Here is a 17,009-nt window from a genome sequence, read left to right on the forward strand (position 1 = left end):
GAAAAAACCAAAATGTTAAGTGTTCATAAAGAGTTATATCTAGAACATACTACATACGCATAAATATTTCATCTGCTTGCAAAACTCAGCCTCACAAGTTCTGTTTTCTAATAGCTACCTTAACATATTTATAAATTGAAATAACGTCCACTTCAGGATTCTTACAAAATTAAGAAGAGCGGAAAACAGAAAAGGAGAGAAAATTTAATTGGCACTGAAAGTCAATGAGAGCTTTGCCACCAACGTCAATGAGGCTAGGATTTAGCTGGAATTACTGAGAAGACCTGTTGCCTTTCTTTCGCAGTATTAGGCTGTAAAATGCCTATAAAAAGTACCCAGATGAAGAATATAAGCAAACCTGTCTTTGATGATGAGCACAAAGACTATCTAGATTTTAGACATCTCAGCCAAACATCTATTCAAGACTCTAGCTAGTCACATTCCTTATAGTGCCACTGGAGAGCAGCGCTTTCACAGAGCAATTCAGGAAGCTATCTGAGATGCCCACCCTTTTCCACCGATGCAAAGGGACCCAATGGCATTTAAGCAGCAAACTCAAATGCATCAAGTTAGGTGGGATGAATTCAAGCCAAGAAGGCTAATGGCACACATGGGACATCTCACAGAGGTGCTAACGCATAAAACTCCATGCTTAAGGTGCACCAGTTGCAGAGAACCATTTTGGATTTAAAAGAGTAATACAGACTATTTCAGTTGGAAGTTTTATTCATAACGTGCACATGCGGGCAGAAGCCCACATGGGTGGAAGAATGGGCATATCCCCCCAAAAAAATAAGCCAGTGTTTCCTGCTTTTGGGACTGAGGAGGTTTACAAGCACCCCTGGAAAGAGGCCTCCAATCTGTTCTTTTTAGAGGAAGTGGCACCAACAATACTGACGACCTTGAGCAATCTGATTTAACTTCACAAGTGCTCTTTGAGCAGGGAGTTGGTTCAGGAAACCTACAAAGGATGCTCCAAACCAAAATTATTGTATGATTCTATGAAGCACTGAAAAAATTATTTGCAAATAGCTTTTTGTATTTTCCTGTCTTTCTACATCATTTACACTTTATTTATATGAGAGTGCCAACTGTTACCAATCCATCCTACAGACCCCTTTCTTACACATGAAAAGGTTCTTATGAATCTTGTAGAAAGGCATGTAATGAGAATTCAAAATAAAATCTGTCAATCTGCTTGGGTATTTATATTTTAAAATATACTCTTAAGAAATTTAGCACCTATTGCTAAACCACAGAAGAAATCCAATATGACTTAATCTAATCTGGTCTATAAATAACAAGATATCTTAATAAGAAGTATATTTTATTGTGCCATATCTCTAATATGCAGAACTAACACTGTTCTGAATTCCTGGGTTTATAATGGTTTTTGGGTAACTAAACATCTTGATTTTTTTTAAACCGCAAGTTACCAGCACTGTCAATCTAATACATTTTAAAGTATCAGTTAGTTTTACCTGCAGCACCTGTTCTGGCTTGAAACACAGCAACGGAAGATGAAGATCCAAGTCAATAATTGGACTGTCTGGATCCTCTCGTGAAGGAATTATGATTTGAAGTGGTTTCATATTAAATACCTGTAATAACAGATGTTTTCCATTTAATTCTTAATGAAAATGTTCCCACAACATATTTTATTCGGGATTTTATTTGCAACTACAAAATATTAATTGAGAGCAAGAAGACAGATATTTGCATACTACAGAAAACTGAAATAGAAAGAGAGGGAAATATTAAAAGACATAATAACTAGCTTGAAAGATTAACATGGACTTTGTCCCCTTTCATTCTCATAGCCAATAAAACTTTAAATATATATATATAATGTATATATATTCCTTTAACAGAATTAAACTTGCTTTCTTATAAGCATAATAAAATAATGGAATTTATATTTGTAGGTACCACTGGGAAATCAAAAGTACTGATAAAATTCATACAGGAAATAGAAAAAACATGAACAAAAGAACTGAACACAGGTGCTCATGTTAAGAAGACAGAACAAGCCAAAACGAATGAGCTCTTTCAGCATTTCAAATACTCCAGCTCTAACCTCTGAGGGCAAAATCCTGCACGTGCTCCATATTTCAGCACTTAGCAGCTGGTTCAGCCAATCATTCAGACAATTTTGCAGCTATGCTATTTTTGTCTTCGCTCCTAACCCCTCATCCCAGGGTCAAGGAAAGCAGCTAAGGAGAAGTCCATGGCTGAAGTACTGCTTCCCTAGAAGCCATCTCAGTAGACAAAAGAGAAAGTGTGCTGAAATCACTGACTCCGCTAACATATACCTTGACTTGGGACGGGTTATAAAGAAGGAAATACAGCCCACACATCTCAGCTTCTACACTGCATACAAATGTTTATGCAAGCTTCTCTTCTCAGCTAGGTCTCATCCAGGCAGCAGGCAATCCACAACATTTAATCCACTACACACTGTTCTGCTTCCCCAGAGTCATTTAGACACAAGAAAAGAACAAGTCCAGAGCTGTACGTGTTGTTCCAGCAACTTACTTCTTTGGCCTCTTTTCTCTCAGAGGGACTGCATTTCACATCCACCCATCGCACAATCAAGATGACAGCCATGAGCACCCACATCAGACAGCACGTCTCGATACGAGACACAGGATAGGGAACTCCCACACTTTGGTTGAGTGATAGTTACATCATTTACGGGAGTTTATTCATGTGTATTCAATGAGATGGCAATGGCATACTGTTCAGGTGAACGTTAAGCTTCCGTTCTTATAGAGCAGTTACCGACTGGAGCTTCCAGTCGCTTCTAGTAGAGACTATGTTGGCTGCCCCTCTAGAAACCGAAAGCCAGATTATGCTGTCCCCAGACCTACGCAGGCATCATCTCAGACAAATAGTTGGCATGAGCCAAATTCTTCCCAGAAGAGTATTAAAAATTAAAGAGCATGACCAACTGCTATGCCAGTGCTCAAGCCTGCACCCTGGGCGCACCATTATTTTGTGCGCTAATAATGCATAGCCTTATTTTCAAAGCACAGGTATTGACATCAGTTTTATATCAGCAAGTAACATCTCTGACCTGACAGTGAAGAATTTCCCCCAGTTTACAGAAAACAACATCTTAGTGCTTTATAAGACATAATGTTAAAGTAATTATAAAATTCAGCATCAGTAGTTACCAAGTGGAGTGGTCCTGGTGGCGGGCTGGGTATTAAAAATAATTTTGCTGCAAATTCTTTTATGTGCTCCTCAATATCTAAATCCTTGAAAGGTCGCAGTTGCACTAGTAAGCTGAAATTAAATTACAGAAGATTACTCGTAAACAGTAATACGTGAACAAAAAAAAAAAAGAGCCTTTTTGCTGATAATGTAGAACTAAAAAAAAAAAAGAAAATAGGAGCAATGAAGCTATTATTCCAGCTAATTAATTTCTAATTTATTAGATACCTTAGCGGTTCCATTTAATTTTAATGATGCTGCTGTGTCAGAAGCAGTTTTTTTTTCACTTCCATGCATAACATACTACTGCATCGTATGTATCAGAGGATGCAGATGGCACACTGGGTCCTATGATGATGGCAAAGAAAACCTAGAGGTGAGACACAGCTAAAGGAAGTGTCTTACAGAGATTGCTTGAGGAACAAAACACCCACAGCTGCAACAGTGCCATGGCGTTCCTCCCATCCCAGGCATCAGACATCAGCTCTGGGATGGAGAACAGCATCAGAGGAAAAGAGAGGTTGTAGACGTGGGCTTAACAGCAGAGGAATGTGGAGCAAGAGCCATATTTAGTGTAAGGCCTCAGCCTGCATGAACGCTGCTCTTCGCTATTGTTCCTACCCATACAAAGAATAAATACAGTTGTACAAACCTATCAAATGTTTCTATTTTAGAACTGCATTATCCTAGCTGTGTCAAAGCCACAAAGGTCATGCGGCTTATATTATATGCCAGATCAATTCATCAACATCTAAGCATACACAAGACTGCAAACCATTAAGTCCAACAGCATTTCTGAAATGTAACAATTAAGAAGTTAGATATTTGTAGTCAGAAAGGGCATTTTGTTCAATATAAGATTCACATGCATGTTTATAGCAAAAAAAAAGAAAAAAGAAAAGACTGCAAACCTTTACAAAATCAGAAATTTAAGCCTGCAAATCTATATATACAGAAACTAGGAACTTAATATGGTTATATACTCCCTTGAGGTTTTATTTCAGTTTGCAGTTTTACTGGTTTCCTGCAGAAGAATACTTGTTCTTCAGGAAGAAAGTGTTCTAGAAAGCAACTGAACAGGTCAAGAGATATATTAGAATCCAGGACATCATATCTGTGTATGGCATTTAGATTCCTGAATAAAAATATTCTATTGTATATTACTGAGCTTTTAATTGGATTAATGAGACATTTAAGTTTACTAAATTCACATTTGGAAACTGCCCTGGGCTGAGTACTAGGCTGTTACACATATTCCCAAAAAGCCCATCAGCTATTTAAGGGCACAGAGAAGGCAGGGGGAGGGGAATTTAAGAATTGTCAAAGCAAACCAGACAGTAGAGTCATCAATTTAAACAAATATGCTGTCACGCTTAGCAACACCTTAGATGTGGCCTAACAGCATAGGTAAACCCGCCTTTTGTTTGTTTGTTGGGGTTCTTGGAGACAAAAAGCACATGTCAACATATCCAGTAAATGTTACAACAGAAACAACCTGATCCCGATGCTGAAAAAGCAGCAGATGTACAGAAAGGACGGTAAGAGCTCCCTAATCAGTACGCTGTGCCCATTAATGCAACGTAATAGCAGCTGACAGCTCTGCACTGCAAACGTCTGCTGGAATAAAGGAAGTAATCTCTGAAACATTAAAGCGGAGAGCTAAGGAGTTTATCAACCTTCCATTACCTCTATTAACTGTCCACAGACAGAGCTTTCAGAAAGCAAGAACATCTAAGAATAGGTCCTTTGTACTGCCTCGATGCTGTGTGCTATTTGCACGCTTCCACCTTTTCTCAAGGCGGCTGAAAGGACTAGTACACAGGTTGGAAGATTTACTGTCTGAATGGAGCCCATTCATCCATCCAAGGCGGGAGTTCATCCAGAAGGAGATGACTGCCAGGAATATTTCACTTTTCATGTAGTGTAACAGATGATTGAAATAAAACTACCTGTGCAAAGTGCCAAAACCTCTCAATTTAAAACTGAACCTTTTCAAATAATGGCATAGAATAATCCAACAGTCGCAGTGTTGTGAAACGGTCTAGACACACATCCGCTTGCTTTGGAGAGAGGCGGACACGCTCCATTCAAATTATTCTGGATTTGGAAGCACTGAATGCTAGCAATATGTGAGTTAGTTATAAAATTAATTATACAGAATATGAAGACCTTCATTAGTATGATGAAAGTTTGCAAGTTCGCCTTGCAGATCAAAGCACCTGCATGGATTTATAGTTTGAAGTTGCCTTTGTATCTCAGTTTTTGGTTGTAATTTCTACTATACTCTGCCCTTTGAAAAAGTTTAGGAACGGAGGTTTTATCTGGGAATGCTTATGATAATAAAATACTTTTGAGGACTCTTCTGAATGAAAACAAGTACCACCCCACCTATAAGCAATCCTGTGCACTGCAGGTCCTGGAGAAAATAAGCTCTGCACAGCAGAATTCTGGAGGAAAATTAAATCTTTTGTTGCAAAAAAGTCCTGGATGGAAGCAGGACCCCTTTAGATGCTACTTCCAACACCCAGCCTTCAGTAGCAATAACAAGTAGTATTTTTTCACTAGTTCTCACAAGGAAAGGGCTATGCACTAGAAAGAGGTGGTCTGAGGTCCACCAGCAAGTGTTTTCAAATCCCCAGACTCGCAGAATGACTCATCAGTTGAAGCATCCTGCAAATCGCCACTGAAGCATACCAAGGATACAAGCCCACTGTTGAACATGTTATTATTTGTTGAGTATAGCAGGCACTACTACTTGAGTACACTCGGTCAACGAAAACATTTCATTAAATTTTTAACCCATTGGCCACCTGACTACAGCTATGGCATCTGAATCGAAAATCAACTCCCTTTCTGGTTTACAGGAAAACAATGTCAATGTTCCGTAACCTTACAAAAAGCTGAAACATCCTTAGCTGTACAGCTGCTCAAAATGTATCGTTGAGGTCTTTACTGTAATTGCTTATATTCCATTCAGAACAGCCACACATCTCAGCAGCTGTTTCATGCCATATGGAAAAATTTCAGTAACACAGCCAAAATGAGGAGAAACGGTACCTCTCCACCCCTTCCCTTCCTCCCACTCAAGTGCACTCTGACATAGTAAAATACTTTTTCTAAAAAAAAAAAAAAAAAAAAACCACCACAAAACAAAACAAAAAAACCACGGAAAGGCAGACATTCTGAAATTATCTATCAAATAATATCATGGAAAATACATGGTGATCATGAGATTTTTAGAAGAAAAAAATCCAGAAGAAAATATCATGGAAACTTAATCAGTCAAGTTTCCAGTACAGCAGGAAACGCCAGCACCAAATGCAGCTTTGTCACTTGCATTCCCCCTCTCCTGCCAGTTACACACGCTTGCATCTTACACCCAGATGCAGCAACAAAAAGGAGCAAGAAGAGCTGTGCAACTATACGACAAATTCCCCTGTTAAATGACCAGGACAACACACAGTACTACCGTGGAAGGCTATTGTCGTGTTGACAACTCCCCTATAATTATTCACATATTTACAAATCACTTAAAGCTTAGATGGTATGTCACTGATAAATCTGAACTCCGCTTAGAAACCAGTACAGACTCAGCTTAAAGGGAAAAGCCATCCATAGTAGTTAGCTTGGACATTAATGCTTTAAATAGGTGCAAAAATATATATATTTTATATATATATATATATATATCTCAAGGCAGAGATGTTCAATTATAATGTTTAAAATACCCACCCAGAGGCAGAAGTTTGCATCTCTACAGAGTTAACTCCACCTGGTTCCTGTCTGCTCTAAACAAATATGAAACCTGGAAATGTTTTTGTTACTTCTGGAATTTTCCATGGTTTTCATGAACATTTTCCCCTCTTCTCCCTTAGTGAGCTATTTAAAAATCTGTTCGCAAATTGACTGCTTCTCCCAGCTCAGAGATGTCTCACTTCAGAGAAGAGATTACTCATTTATGAATACACTTACAAACCACTGATGAACACCACAACTGTAAAGCTGAATCTATACTATTTCCCACCCAGCGGACAGCTAGTGTGTAATGAGCCTTCATCCCGGCTGAGTTCACAGTATAGAAGAAGCATGAATGCTATTATAAAGACTGGATATAAACAGTAAAGCACCGCAGCGCAGGTATATAGCTGTTAAGAGTGACATATGCAGAGTAGCGTTTACTTGAGATTTGAGACTATAAAAAGGCAGCTATGAATCAGCTCCTGCAATACCAACAGCTGATGTAATTGACTTAAACATAAGGAATGGAAAAAGTGATCTGGGCAGGAAAGGAGAAAGGGAAACAGACATTTCCTTTTTATTTTACTGATTATCTCAATTTCGCACTAACCTGTGAATACCTAGCTATGAGGAAAGGCTGAGGGAACTGGGGTTGTTCAGCCTGGAGAAGAGAAGGCTGCGGGGAGACCTTATTGCAGCCTTCCAGTACTTAAAGGGGGCCTACAAGAAAGATGGGGACAGACTTTTTAGCAGGGCCAGTCGCGATAGGACAAGGGGTAATGGTTTTAAACTAAAAGAGGGTAGATTCAGACTAGATAGAAGGAAGGCATTTTTTACAATGAGGGTGGTGAAATACTGGAATGGGTTGCCCAGAGAGGCGGTGGATGCCCCATCCTTGGAAACATTCAAGGTCAGGTTGGACGGGGCTCTGAGCAACCTGATCTAGTTGAAGATGTCCCTGCTCATCGCAGGGGGGTTGGACCAGATGACCTCTAAAGGTCCCTTCCATCCCAAAGCATTCTATGATTATGTTGAAGTCCCTTGTCCACATGAAACCCCGTTACTCATGCTTTGAAAATGACAGAGCAGAGGTAGCATGAACAGCATCAGTGATGTGTTTGCTCATAGTTAAGGGCTGCCAGAGTGACTCATTTCTGATATCACAGCTTTTTTGGAGGCAACATCTGAACTGCCCAAGAGGAAGGCACTGCTTTGTTCCTCCAGGGCTCCCTCTTCATCGAAGCCAGGGAAAGCCAGTCAGTGCTCCAACCAGATCCAAGCTCACAGCATTAGGAAGAAGAGGTGCATGGGGTGGGGAAATGACTGCTCAAGTCTCATCCTGGCCCGGAGGCAGGTTAGGAGCTAGTGATGCACCTCAGCTAGCACCCAGGAAGCACAGCCTTGCTTGCTCATCTGCTCAGCATACCAACCGCCAGCAGAACAAACTGGAAGATTCAAGCTCTGACCTACAACCCTAACATCTTTCAACTTATGTATGAGAAGCAAATACCTGCAAACGGAAAATACCTGACTTCAAATTTGACTCTAGAAAGCTTGACTGGAATTTAGTGGGGAAAAAAAAAAACCAAAAAACAAACTCTTCTACTTGTGGACTACAAGTCTGCAAGTGAAGATTACCCAGTAACGTCTAATGTACAGAGACGGGCTCCCTGACGCAAGGCATTTTTAATCCACTTCAGAATAGAAGCACATAGATTTTAATAATTCAACAATAAAGCAACACACAACCTCAAAATAAATTAAATTACTAAATAACAAGACAGGCCTATGTTCACCTCTCTTTTAATTTATCTGCACTGTGGAGTATTTGAGTGTTTCTAACCAGTGAAGTATTCTGCATCCTAAGATTTTTCTCTCCTAGTTCTATGACAGCCGAGTAACCACTGTACTCCCTCAAGTGACTTGGATTATTTAGTTAAAGAATAAAGTGTTATTAACTGCTTATTAATACATATATTCATGTTCTTATGACATTTATTTGGTGCATTATAAAGAGGTCTTTGTGCTTTCAAAAGTGATTTTTACCAGCGTGGCAAAATTACAGTTAACCCTCTTCCAAACAACCAAAATCTGAGAAATCTGTTTCCTGTAAATTAGTATTTTCTAGACTTACCAAAAACCTCAAAGAAAACAAAGACAACATCATACCTAATTTCCTTGATATTTAGGACTTGCATTTACTGTCTGGGTAACATTCACATTACATTTCTTCTTTTCCTCTCCCACACATCTCACACTACTGTAACTTAAAACTAACGCCAGTTTTAGCATTATGCAGCTACCCTGACCACATCGTGCAAATTCACGTATTAAAACCTACACAGTTATTTCCAGAAGAAACACACAGGATAGCAAGTCTTACCAAGAGAGACAATCCTTGAGGGCATTAAAATACGGATATCTGGATATAACACAAATAGCAAGCGGTACAAAACAGACAGGCATCTTCCCAGTCTGCGCAGATTCCCAATGGGCCTGCCCATTCGAGGAAATACAGCCATCCTGCAAGAAAACTACAGATTAGTGTGTTTATGTTAATCATGAACTTATGGCTGATATTTTCTTGAGAACACTAGAGATACGATACCCAGTTCCCTCTAAATTTCAAGGGGATTTGGGTGCCTATCTCCCTGAAGCTCTTCAGAAAAATGTCAGCCTCCAAGACTTAGATATACGTATTAAAAAGAATTTCAGTGCAAAAGATATTTACAAAAAGAGAACAGGGTACAATCTTCACCAAACAAAATGCCCGAGGGACAAAGTCTGCTCCTAAATATTCAAAACTCCTAAATGAAATCCATAACTGTTTTTCCTAATGCAATGCTGTTCCAAGGTACTTCATTTACAATGGCAATATAAAATATGATTTGTTCTGTATTCCTACTAACATAAAAACATATCTTGTAACTAATTTCATAAGTTAAACCTGACATTATTCTCAAAGTGTTTTGTTTTATTTTACATCTTTTAATATGTTTTAATAAAAGCATGAGTTAAATAACATACTTGCATGGGCTGGTAGTACTGTGCAACAACACCGTATGTTCTGTTACCACAGACATCTGTGAAGACCAGGAAATGAATGTGGTCCTCTTTTGATTCAGAAGTTATATAAAGTCCTCCTGCAATGAAGATAGAAACCTTTTTTTTTTAACTACATATTTAACTACAGAGGCTTCAAAAGCGATTCATGACAAATACTGCACATTTCCACTTAATTTCAAGAGAAATGTCTCATTTTAAGGGATTAAAATGCACATATGCAATCCATTTGGTCTAAGGGTTGTTACAAAGGCTGTAAGCTTTCTGAAGAAGCAAAAATATTATATAATTATTCTGCATTTTAAGTGGCAAAATACAATAGATGGGTTTTGTTCACTTTTTTTTTCCTTTCAAGATATTTATAAGGCCTGCAATAGTGACATGCATATTAAAATTTCTGCAATTAAACCTGGAGGAAACAGTCACTACATCAGGTGTATCTTAATACCAATTGAAAGGTCAAAGAGTACTTAGTCATTTTGGGGGGAAAAAAAAGATTTAAAAGTGTGTGCGTGTGCACTTCACTCAAACCAAGATTTACCAATAAGGGCTAAAGCGACTTTCGGCTTCCCTCTCTTGCAGGTGTTGCAGCTACTATTGCTAATAGATCTGTTTCACACAACGTAGCCATACAGGGTAAGGGCACCCCATTCATGCAACAGCTGCTTTTATCACTGACCTGCTCACAAGCAGACACATTTCTTTATACTTTGAAATACAAAGAGATAGAGAAGATGAGCATAAAAAAAAAAAAAAAAAGCTGTAGTATGGGTCAACAAATATATATTAAAACAGTTCTCCTTAAGAACTGTGAACCCTGCCATACCTGGGAAGCATAGCTGTGGCAAACCAATAAGATCAATGTCCTTTGGAACTGTAATATCTTCAGTGTCAGATGCTTTCTGCTCCCCATTGAGACTCTTGACATTTTCAATCTTTGGTCTCTCTTTCTTCTTTCGGAAAGACCGGCGTTTACTTTTATTCAAGTTATTACCACTTGTATTAGTCACCTGAATATCATCTCTGCTGATAAATGGAGGCACAAATACAGAAAGAACTTCTGGATCCAGGGGAGGAAGACTTTTGGGTTTTCTTTGAGTACCCTATTAAAAAAAAAAAAAACAAAAACAACACACCAAAAATAAAAAATACAAACAATGCTAAGTTGACATTAATCCTGAAAGTTTTTTTTAAACTATTTTTTAGCCCTGTTTTCTCTTTACCCCTAAAACTGTGGGTATAGAATACATTTTTTCTTCTTCCTGAATAATTAGTTTTTCCTTCTAATCTCTTGCTTTACATGTATTAATGCATGTAGTAAAGGGGAATACTCTGGGCATTTTCAGCAGGCAAAGAATCATTCTTCATTCAAAAGGCACCATATCAATACTATGCCGCTGGCATAAGAAAACTAATAAATATCAAATACGGTATTTCGTCCTTTTCAAGTGTTAGGATACACTTCTAAGCTCTACTTAAAATAAACACCGGTAGTAAGAGAAACCAGGCAACAAATAAATGCAAACAAAGAAAACAGCTGAATTCCCTAGATAAGTCTTTGTTCAACTTTAAGAAAAGCTATGTTTTTCCTCTACAGAGGAAAAAAAAACCAAACAACCCACCCACACAAGCTTTCACAAGACAACTTTTAACTTTATAAGGCAATTAAGAGCATACAATTAAAAATGACAATCACTGTTACAATAAACACAATTTTAAGACATTGTACAACATGAAGCCATGAAAATTTCTCTGTATACTGATGACTAAGTGGGACAGGCATCCCAAGAGCAGGTATGAAATTACATTTTCTAGTAGGCAGCTTTGTAAAGTGCTACTGCACTGAAAGCCCTTGCTGCCTTGCTATGAAAAACCTGTGGAGGAAGTGATCAGGAGATTTCCTTGTACTTGGGAGCACTTTTTCTATTCTTGACCATATAATAGAGACAAGTAGCTGTATTTTCAATTACTTCACTGCAATTTTAATTCTTCTTGCAAGGTCAAAAGAGCAAGTAAAAGCTTTGTTTAGTCAATGGATATTTGGAAACAGGAAAGGTAAGCCTCACTGCGGCTAAAAAGCTGTTTCGTTTTCAACTTTTTGCTAACTGATTCAAAGATAGATGAAGCATACATGCTGCTTTTACCTTCAGACATGATGCATCAGTATTACTTGTATTTAAGTTATTCCTTGAGAACTAACGCTGGCCTCTCTCACCGTTTCCCTACTTTTTAAAATAGCTACAACATACAAAACTATTGCTTCACTGAAGCCAATCTTCCACCATCCAAGTTTTGGAACAGAAAGTCTCAGCTTATTTGTCTTAGTAGACGAGCCCACCAGTGGTGGTCTTCACATTTGAGCATCATAGGAAAAATGAGAAGGCATACTTACTTTCATGATGTATTAGTTACTATACCTTAAGCTCGACCATATTCTATAATAGGATATTTGAAAGAAAATACTTCAATAAAAATAAGAAGTGAAAAAACACTCTTTTAATGAACACACTGAGTCTGAACTAGAAAGAAATTAGAGTGGAAAAGATAAAAGTTCAGATAAGTATCCACTGGGATATTCAAAGGACAGCAATGACTTTTAAAAGCACGTTACAAATTGGGATACCGAGTGCCATACCCTGCCACGCTAAAAACTTCAAGTGTCATTTTCCTTAGTTGGCAGCTGACATCCATTTCAAGTGAAGAAACTGGAAACACAGATAAATCCAACATGATCACTCTCAAAATAACATGCAGCTAAACATTTCGGAAGGAAATTAAGAATTAAGGCTCAGCCCTGAGGCTGTCATGCAAGAAAAACACAGACCTACTCAAACACTAGCAATCTCAACTTGGCAGATTTGCCCTGCAGAGGTTTTCATACAAAGTTGCTTTGACAGGGCAATCCCTGACTTACATTGAAGGCATCTCTGTGCTACAAAGTGCTGGATGACAGCCAGCGATTTAATAGCCTCACAGTGTAACAGCTTCTAAAATGGCAGGTCCTTGATGTCTTGAACTACAACAGAGGCATTAAACACCATTTTTTTTTTCCACAGAACAGCACTGTCAGCACTGTCACTGACCCAGTGACTCAGTTGTCAGCATTCAAGTCAGCTCATATTAATGTCTATGGCCAAAGTCATATTTTCTTACCCTTTCAGTTCAGTAATAGTGAATAGGCAGCAACAGAACAATATTCACTTGTTTCTACTATTCTTTGAACACTTTATATTCTCTGCTTCTACTGTTACTGCTTCATTTTGAAATGCTTCTCTTTTGTCGCTGTTTACTATCAAATGTCCTTGCATCATACATAGCTTCTTATAAACACTAATGCCTTTTCTTTCCTGTAATTCTGCAAGATTCCAGAAGTCAGGGATTATATTCCAACGCCATTTACCGATGATGTTCCTGTAACAATGGTGCCATTTAGGACATGGATAAGAGACAGACTTTTTACAATGAACATGCTAGTTTAGACACAAACAAGAAGTAGTGTGTTGAAACCACAGATCGGAGTGTGATCTCTGCTATTTGGAGTTTCCTTGATCTTGTTCTCCTCTTCCCATCACCGAAGAATTTAATTTCATTTTGAATGTCATGAAATAACTGGCTACTTTAAGGAATAATTGGGCAGGGAAAAGCATGAAGCCTTAGAAAAATCAGGTTGGAAGGGACCTCTGGAGGTTCTAGTGCAAGCCTTTGCTCAAAGCAATGATCACTTTGAAGTTATATCAGGTTGCTCTAGATCTCATCCAGCCAAGTTTCAGAAATCCCTTAGGAAGGAGATTTCCCCCCTTGTGCTCCAGCCCTCGTATAGCTTAGCTTCTTCTGGTCTCACTCCCGTTTGTCAGCGGTTCTCCGGTATCAAGGTACCCAAATCTGGGACAGTATTCCAGATGTGACTTCAAGAGTGTGGAGTAATAACAATAGCAGTAACGATCCCTTCCCTTCGCCTGTGAGCTATGGTCCTGATGATGCAGACCATTACACAGTTACTTTTCACTGCCACAAGCACACGCTGCTGACTAATGCTCAACGATCACACCTCATTTCTTTTGCACAACTTGACACCCACGGGGGTATTACAGAAGGAGGAAACAATGGGTTTGGTGGTTATGTCTGCGTTAGCAGGGCCAGAAAGCATAATGCAGGCACTGTAAGAGACAAGATCTGTATCACTGACTGTGGTAGGTAGATACAGAACCCAACGATGGAGCCGACAGGAAGATCTGAGACCTCTCGCAGACAGCTTGCACGCCACACTTGCCATATCAAAACCCAGCTTTAGAGATGAAGATAACGTGGGGTAAAGAAGTCTTATCAAAGATGGCTGTAGGATCTTCACTATTGTACATCTTATTCCTAACAAAATACACTAAAAAAAGTTATCTCTAACTGAAAATAGCAGCCTTTCATCTCTTCAAATGGAAATCTTACAGTGATAATTATCTTGGCAGTAAGGACAACTGATGGATGACAGCACAGAAACTTCAGTTTCATGAGCTTCAGTGAAAAACTGTATCTTTTTTCTTGGAATCCCCATCGACGACAGGTAAGTCATATAACACTTTTCTTACTTTGGGAGTGGGTTGCGTCATGTTCCCGCTGACTATCGACTTTATTAGTCCATACTGCAATAAAGTTAAGAATGCACAAACACATTTCAAGACCAAGATTTGAAGCACTATCAAGATTTTTATCCTATTGTTTCATCTGTAAATATCATCAGAGGACCACTACTTTCTGTTGAAGTGTTCTTATTTTCTGTCAATAAGGTCTCTTCTTTCTACATTCACTGAAATTAAACACAAAACATATTCCACCATTTCCTCATGTAGAGAGTACCACAGAAGGAAAAGGAAGCGGAGTAAATCTATAAACTTTCCCTGAGTTCTGAATTGCCCAGTGATTGAAATCCCTGTGGTGCAACCGCTTGCAGGGATGTTACTACAGTTAATATTGACAAGCGTAGGAACTACTTTCCTTTCTGACACTCCATTTTATACCTTGAGCAAAGAAACAATTCAAAACCTGTAGTGTGATCGGAATGGCCTCTACTTTTTGTAGCCAATTTCATATTTGTTGTTCTACAGGTTTTTTGGATGCAACGAGATCAAACTGAGCAGACTGGAATGAAAAAGAAATTCCCCTTCTTTTGGGTTTACTTCTCATGCAGATGCTGAAACCACACATACACACTGATTTCAAAAGTCTGGTGGTGAGATTTATGGCACAACTATTTCCCCAATTTGAATGTATACATAAATGAGATCCTGGAATTTGAACCTCTGCTTAGCTGGTATCACGTAAGAAGCTGACATCAGCAAAAGCCGTCTCCTGAGTGAGTGAGCAGCAACAAGTTTAACAAAGATTTCTTTATCTAATGCTATTAGAACACACAATCAAATTCAAGTTGAAGCAAGACAACCGAGATCCCTGGGAGCAGCCCGGCTTTTCAGCACGTGCTGGCCCCACAGCTACTCCCACAGTGGGGCGGCTCATAGGTACCTAACAAAACCATCGGTACGTTTTAACAAAGCAAAATCAGGAAGAGGCGTTTAGTTGTTAACTCACACGTGAAGTGGCTATAGTCATAAACAAATTACAAACCACATATTCAAAGCAGAAACCAACCCATCAACTTCTGCCGTATCTGAATTGCTCCGGCTGTGCCAAATTCAGAGCACTGAGCTCAGAGGGATTTAGACCTCGATACAAGTTACCTGGCTTTATTCCCCTATCTTTAGCTTTTATCCCCAACAGAAGACGGGAACTGGGATATCATCCAGGAAAGGACATGCACTGTTCAAGCATTTTGCTGTTCCTGCGTATATAAAGCTACACTGCAGTCTTCATCTACACTCAGACCTTTGAAAAAGTGTAATTATTTACCACCACTCCTAAACTATCCCTACTTTGTTGATGACCGCCTGTCAAAACAAGCTTTCTTTAAAGCATTTCAGCTCTATCCAATGATAACAGCAACAAGGCAACCCTTGTTTTACTCAAGTCCGTACTGGGAAGAGAGAGGCCCGGCCAGGGAGGAGCTGACCCGGTTACACCTCCGAGCAGAGAGCCGCCCTGACAGAAGCTGCCCCACAGACCAGCCGGGGCACCCGGCCGGCGGGCACCGCCGAGCCTGCCCGCCCCGAACCCCCTCTCACCTGGAGGAGCGCTCTCACCCTCTCCCTGGGCACACCGACCAGCAGGCAGATCTCCAGCAGGCCCGAGGGCAGCACGTCCTCCATGGCACGGCGGGGCAGGGCAGGGCAGGGCCGGGCCGGCCGGGACAGCCGGCGGCGGCAGCGGCGACTCCTTCCCGCAAGGCCGCTGAGCCCCTCCCCGCGGGCCGGACCGGGCTTGGGCGGTGCGGGGGGAGAGCGCCCGCTCCCTCACACAGCCCTCCCCGCCCCTCACCGTAACGCGCGCTCTGATTGGCTACCTCTCCCGTCGCTCTGAGGACCTATGACCAGTCAGAACGGCATCGCGTCTCTGCGGCGGCCTCGAAGGCGGGGAGGGGGCGGGGCGTCGCCCTGCACCGCCCGTTGGCGGGCGGGCTGCCGGGCGCGTGAGCTGAGGGGCTGAGGGCGCTCGCGCCCCAGCGGCCCGCGGCGGCCGGCGGTTGCTGTCGGTCCCCTTCTCCTCTCCTCCCCTCCCCTCCCCTCCCCTCCCTGCCCCGCCGGGAGAGCCCCCGGAGAAGACGCTTCCCGACCCAAAGGGAAGTTCATTTTTCTCGCGGGTTGATTTCCCGGTGGGGCCGTTGGCCCAGAGAGGCTGAGGTGCCTCAGGGCTGCCCGCCGCCGGCGCTTCAGAGAGGTGGGTGTTTATCGTGGGTCATAGTTTCAGTAAGCACAGAGCTGAATGCAAACTGCGTGGTGCTTTCACCTGCGGAGCAGCAGCGCTCTTCGTGGAGCTGCCTGAGCAGCAGAGAAACAACCTAGGAGACTCCGGGATTTCTTTTTGAGCTGTTTTATCTAAATAGACAGTGA

The 17,009-nt window shown here is 40.6% G+C and overlaps 1 protein-coding gene across 2 annotated transcripts in view; it reads right to left on the minus strand.

Annotated features, from left to right (window-relative positions):
• Positions 1-16,347, minus strand: part of DENND3 (DENN domain containing 3) — a 41,239-nt gene extending 24,892 nt beyond the window's left edge. For both annotated transcript variants that reach the window (XM_087734564.1, XM_009474023.2), the window contains exons 1-6: positions 16,185-16,347; positions 10,844-11,120; positions 9,982-10,097; positions 9,338-9,477; positions 3,177-3,288; positions 1,482-1,601 (exon numbers count right to left, since the gene is read on the minus strand). In XM_087734564.1, coding sequence (XP_087590690.1) covers positions 1,482-1,601; positions 3,177-3,288; positions 9,338-9,477; positions 9,982-10,097; positions 10,844-11,120; positions 16,185-16,268 — 849 coding nt within the window. In that variant the 5' untranslated portion in view covers positions 16,269-16,347. The remainder of the gene's footprint in view (positions 1-1,481; positions 1,602-3,176; positions 3,289-9,337; positions 9,478-9,981; positions 10,098-10,843; positions 11,121-16,184) is intronic.
• Between the last annotated feature and the right edge of the window lie 662 nt (positions 16,348-17,009).

Source organism: Nipponia nippon, unplaced genomic scaffold, assembly GCF_047370975.1.
Source record: "Nipponia nippon isolate SJK-2023a ecotype South Korea unplaced genomic scaffold, ASM4737097v1 scaffold_1, whole genome shotgun sequence".
NCBI lineage: Eukaryota > Metazoa > Chordata > Aves > Pelecaniformes > Threskiornithidae > Nipponia > Nipponia nippon.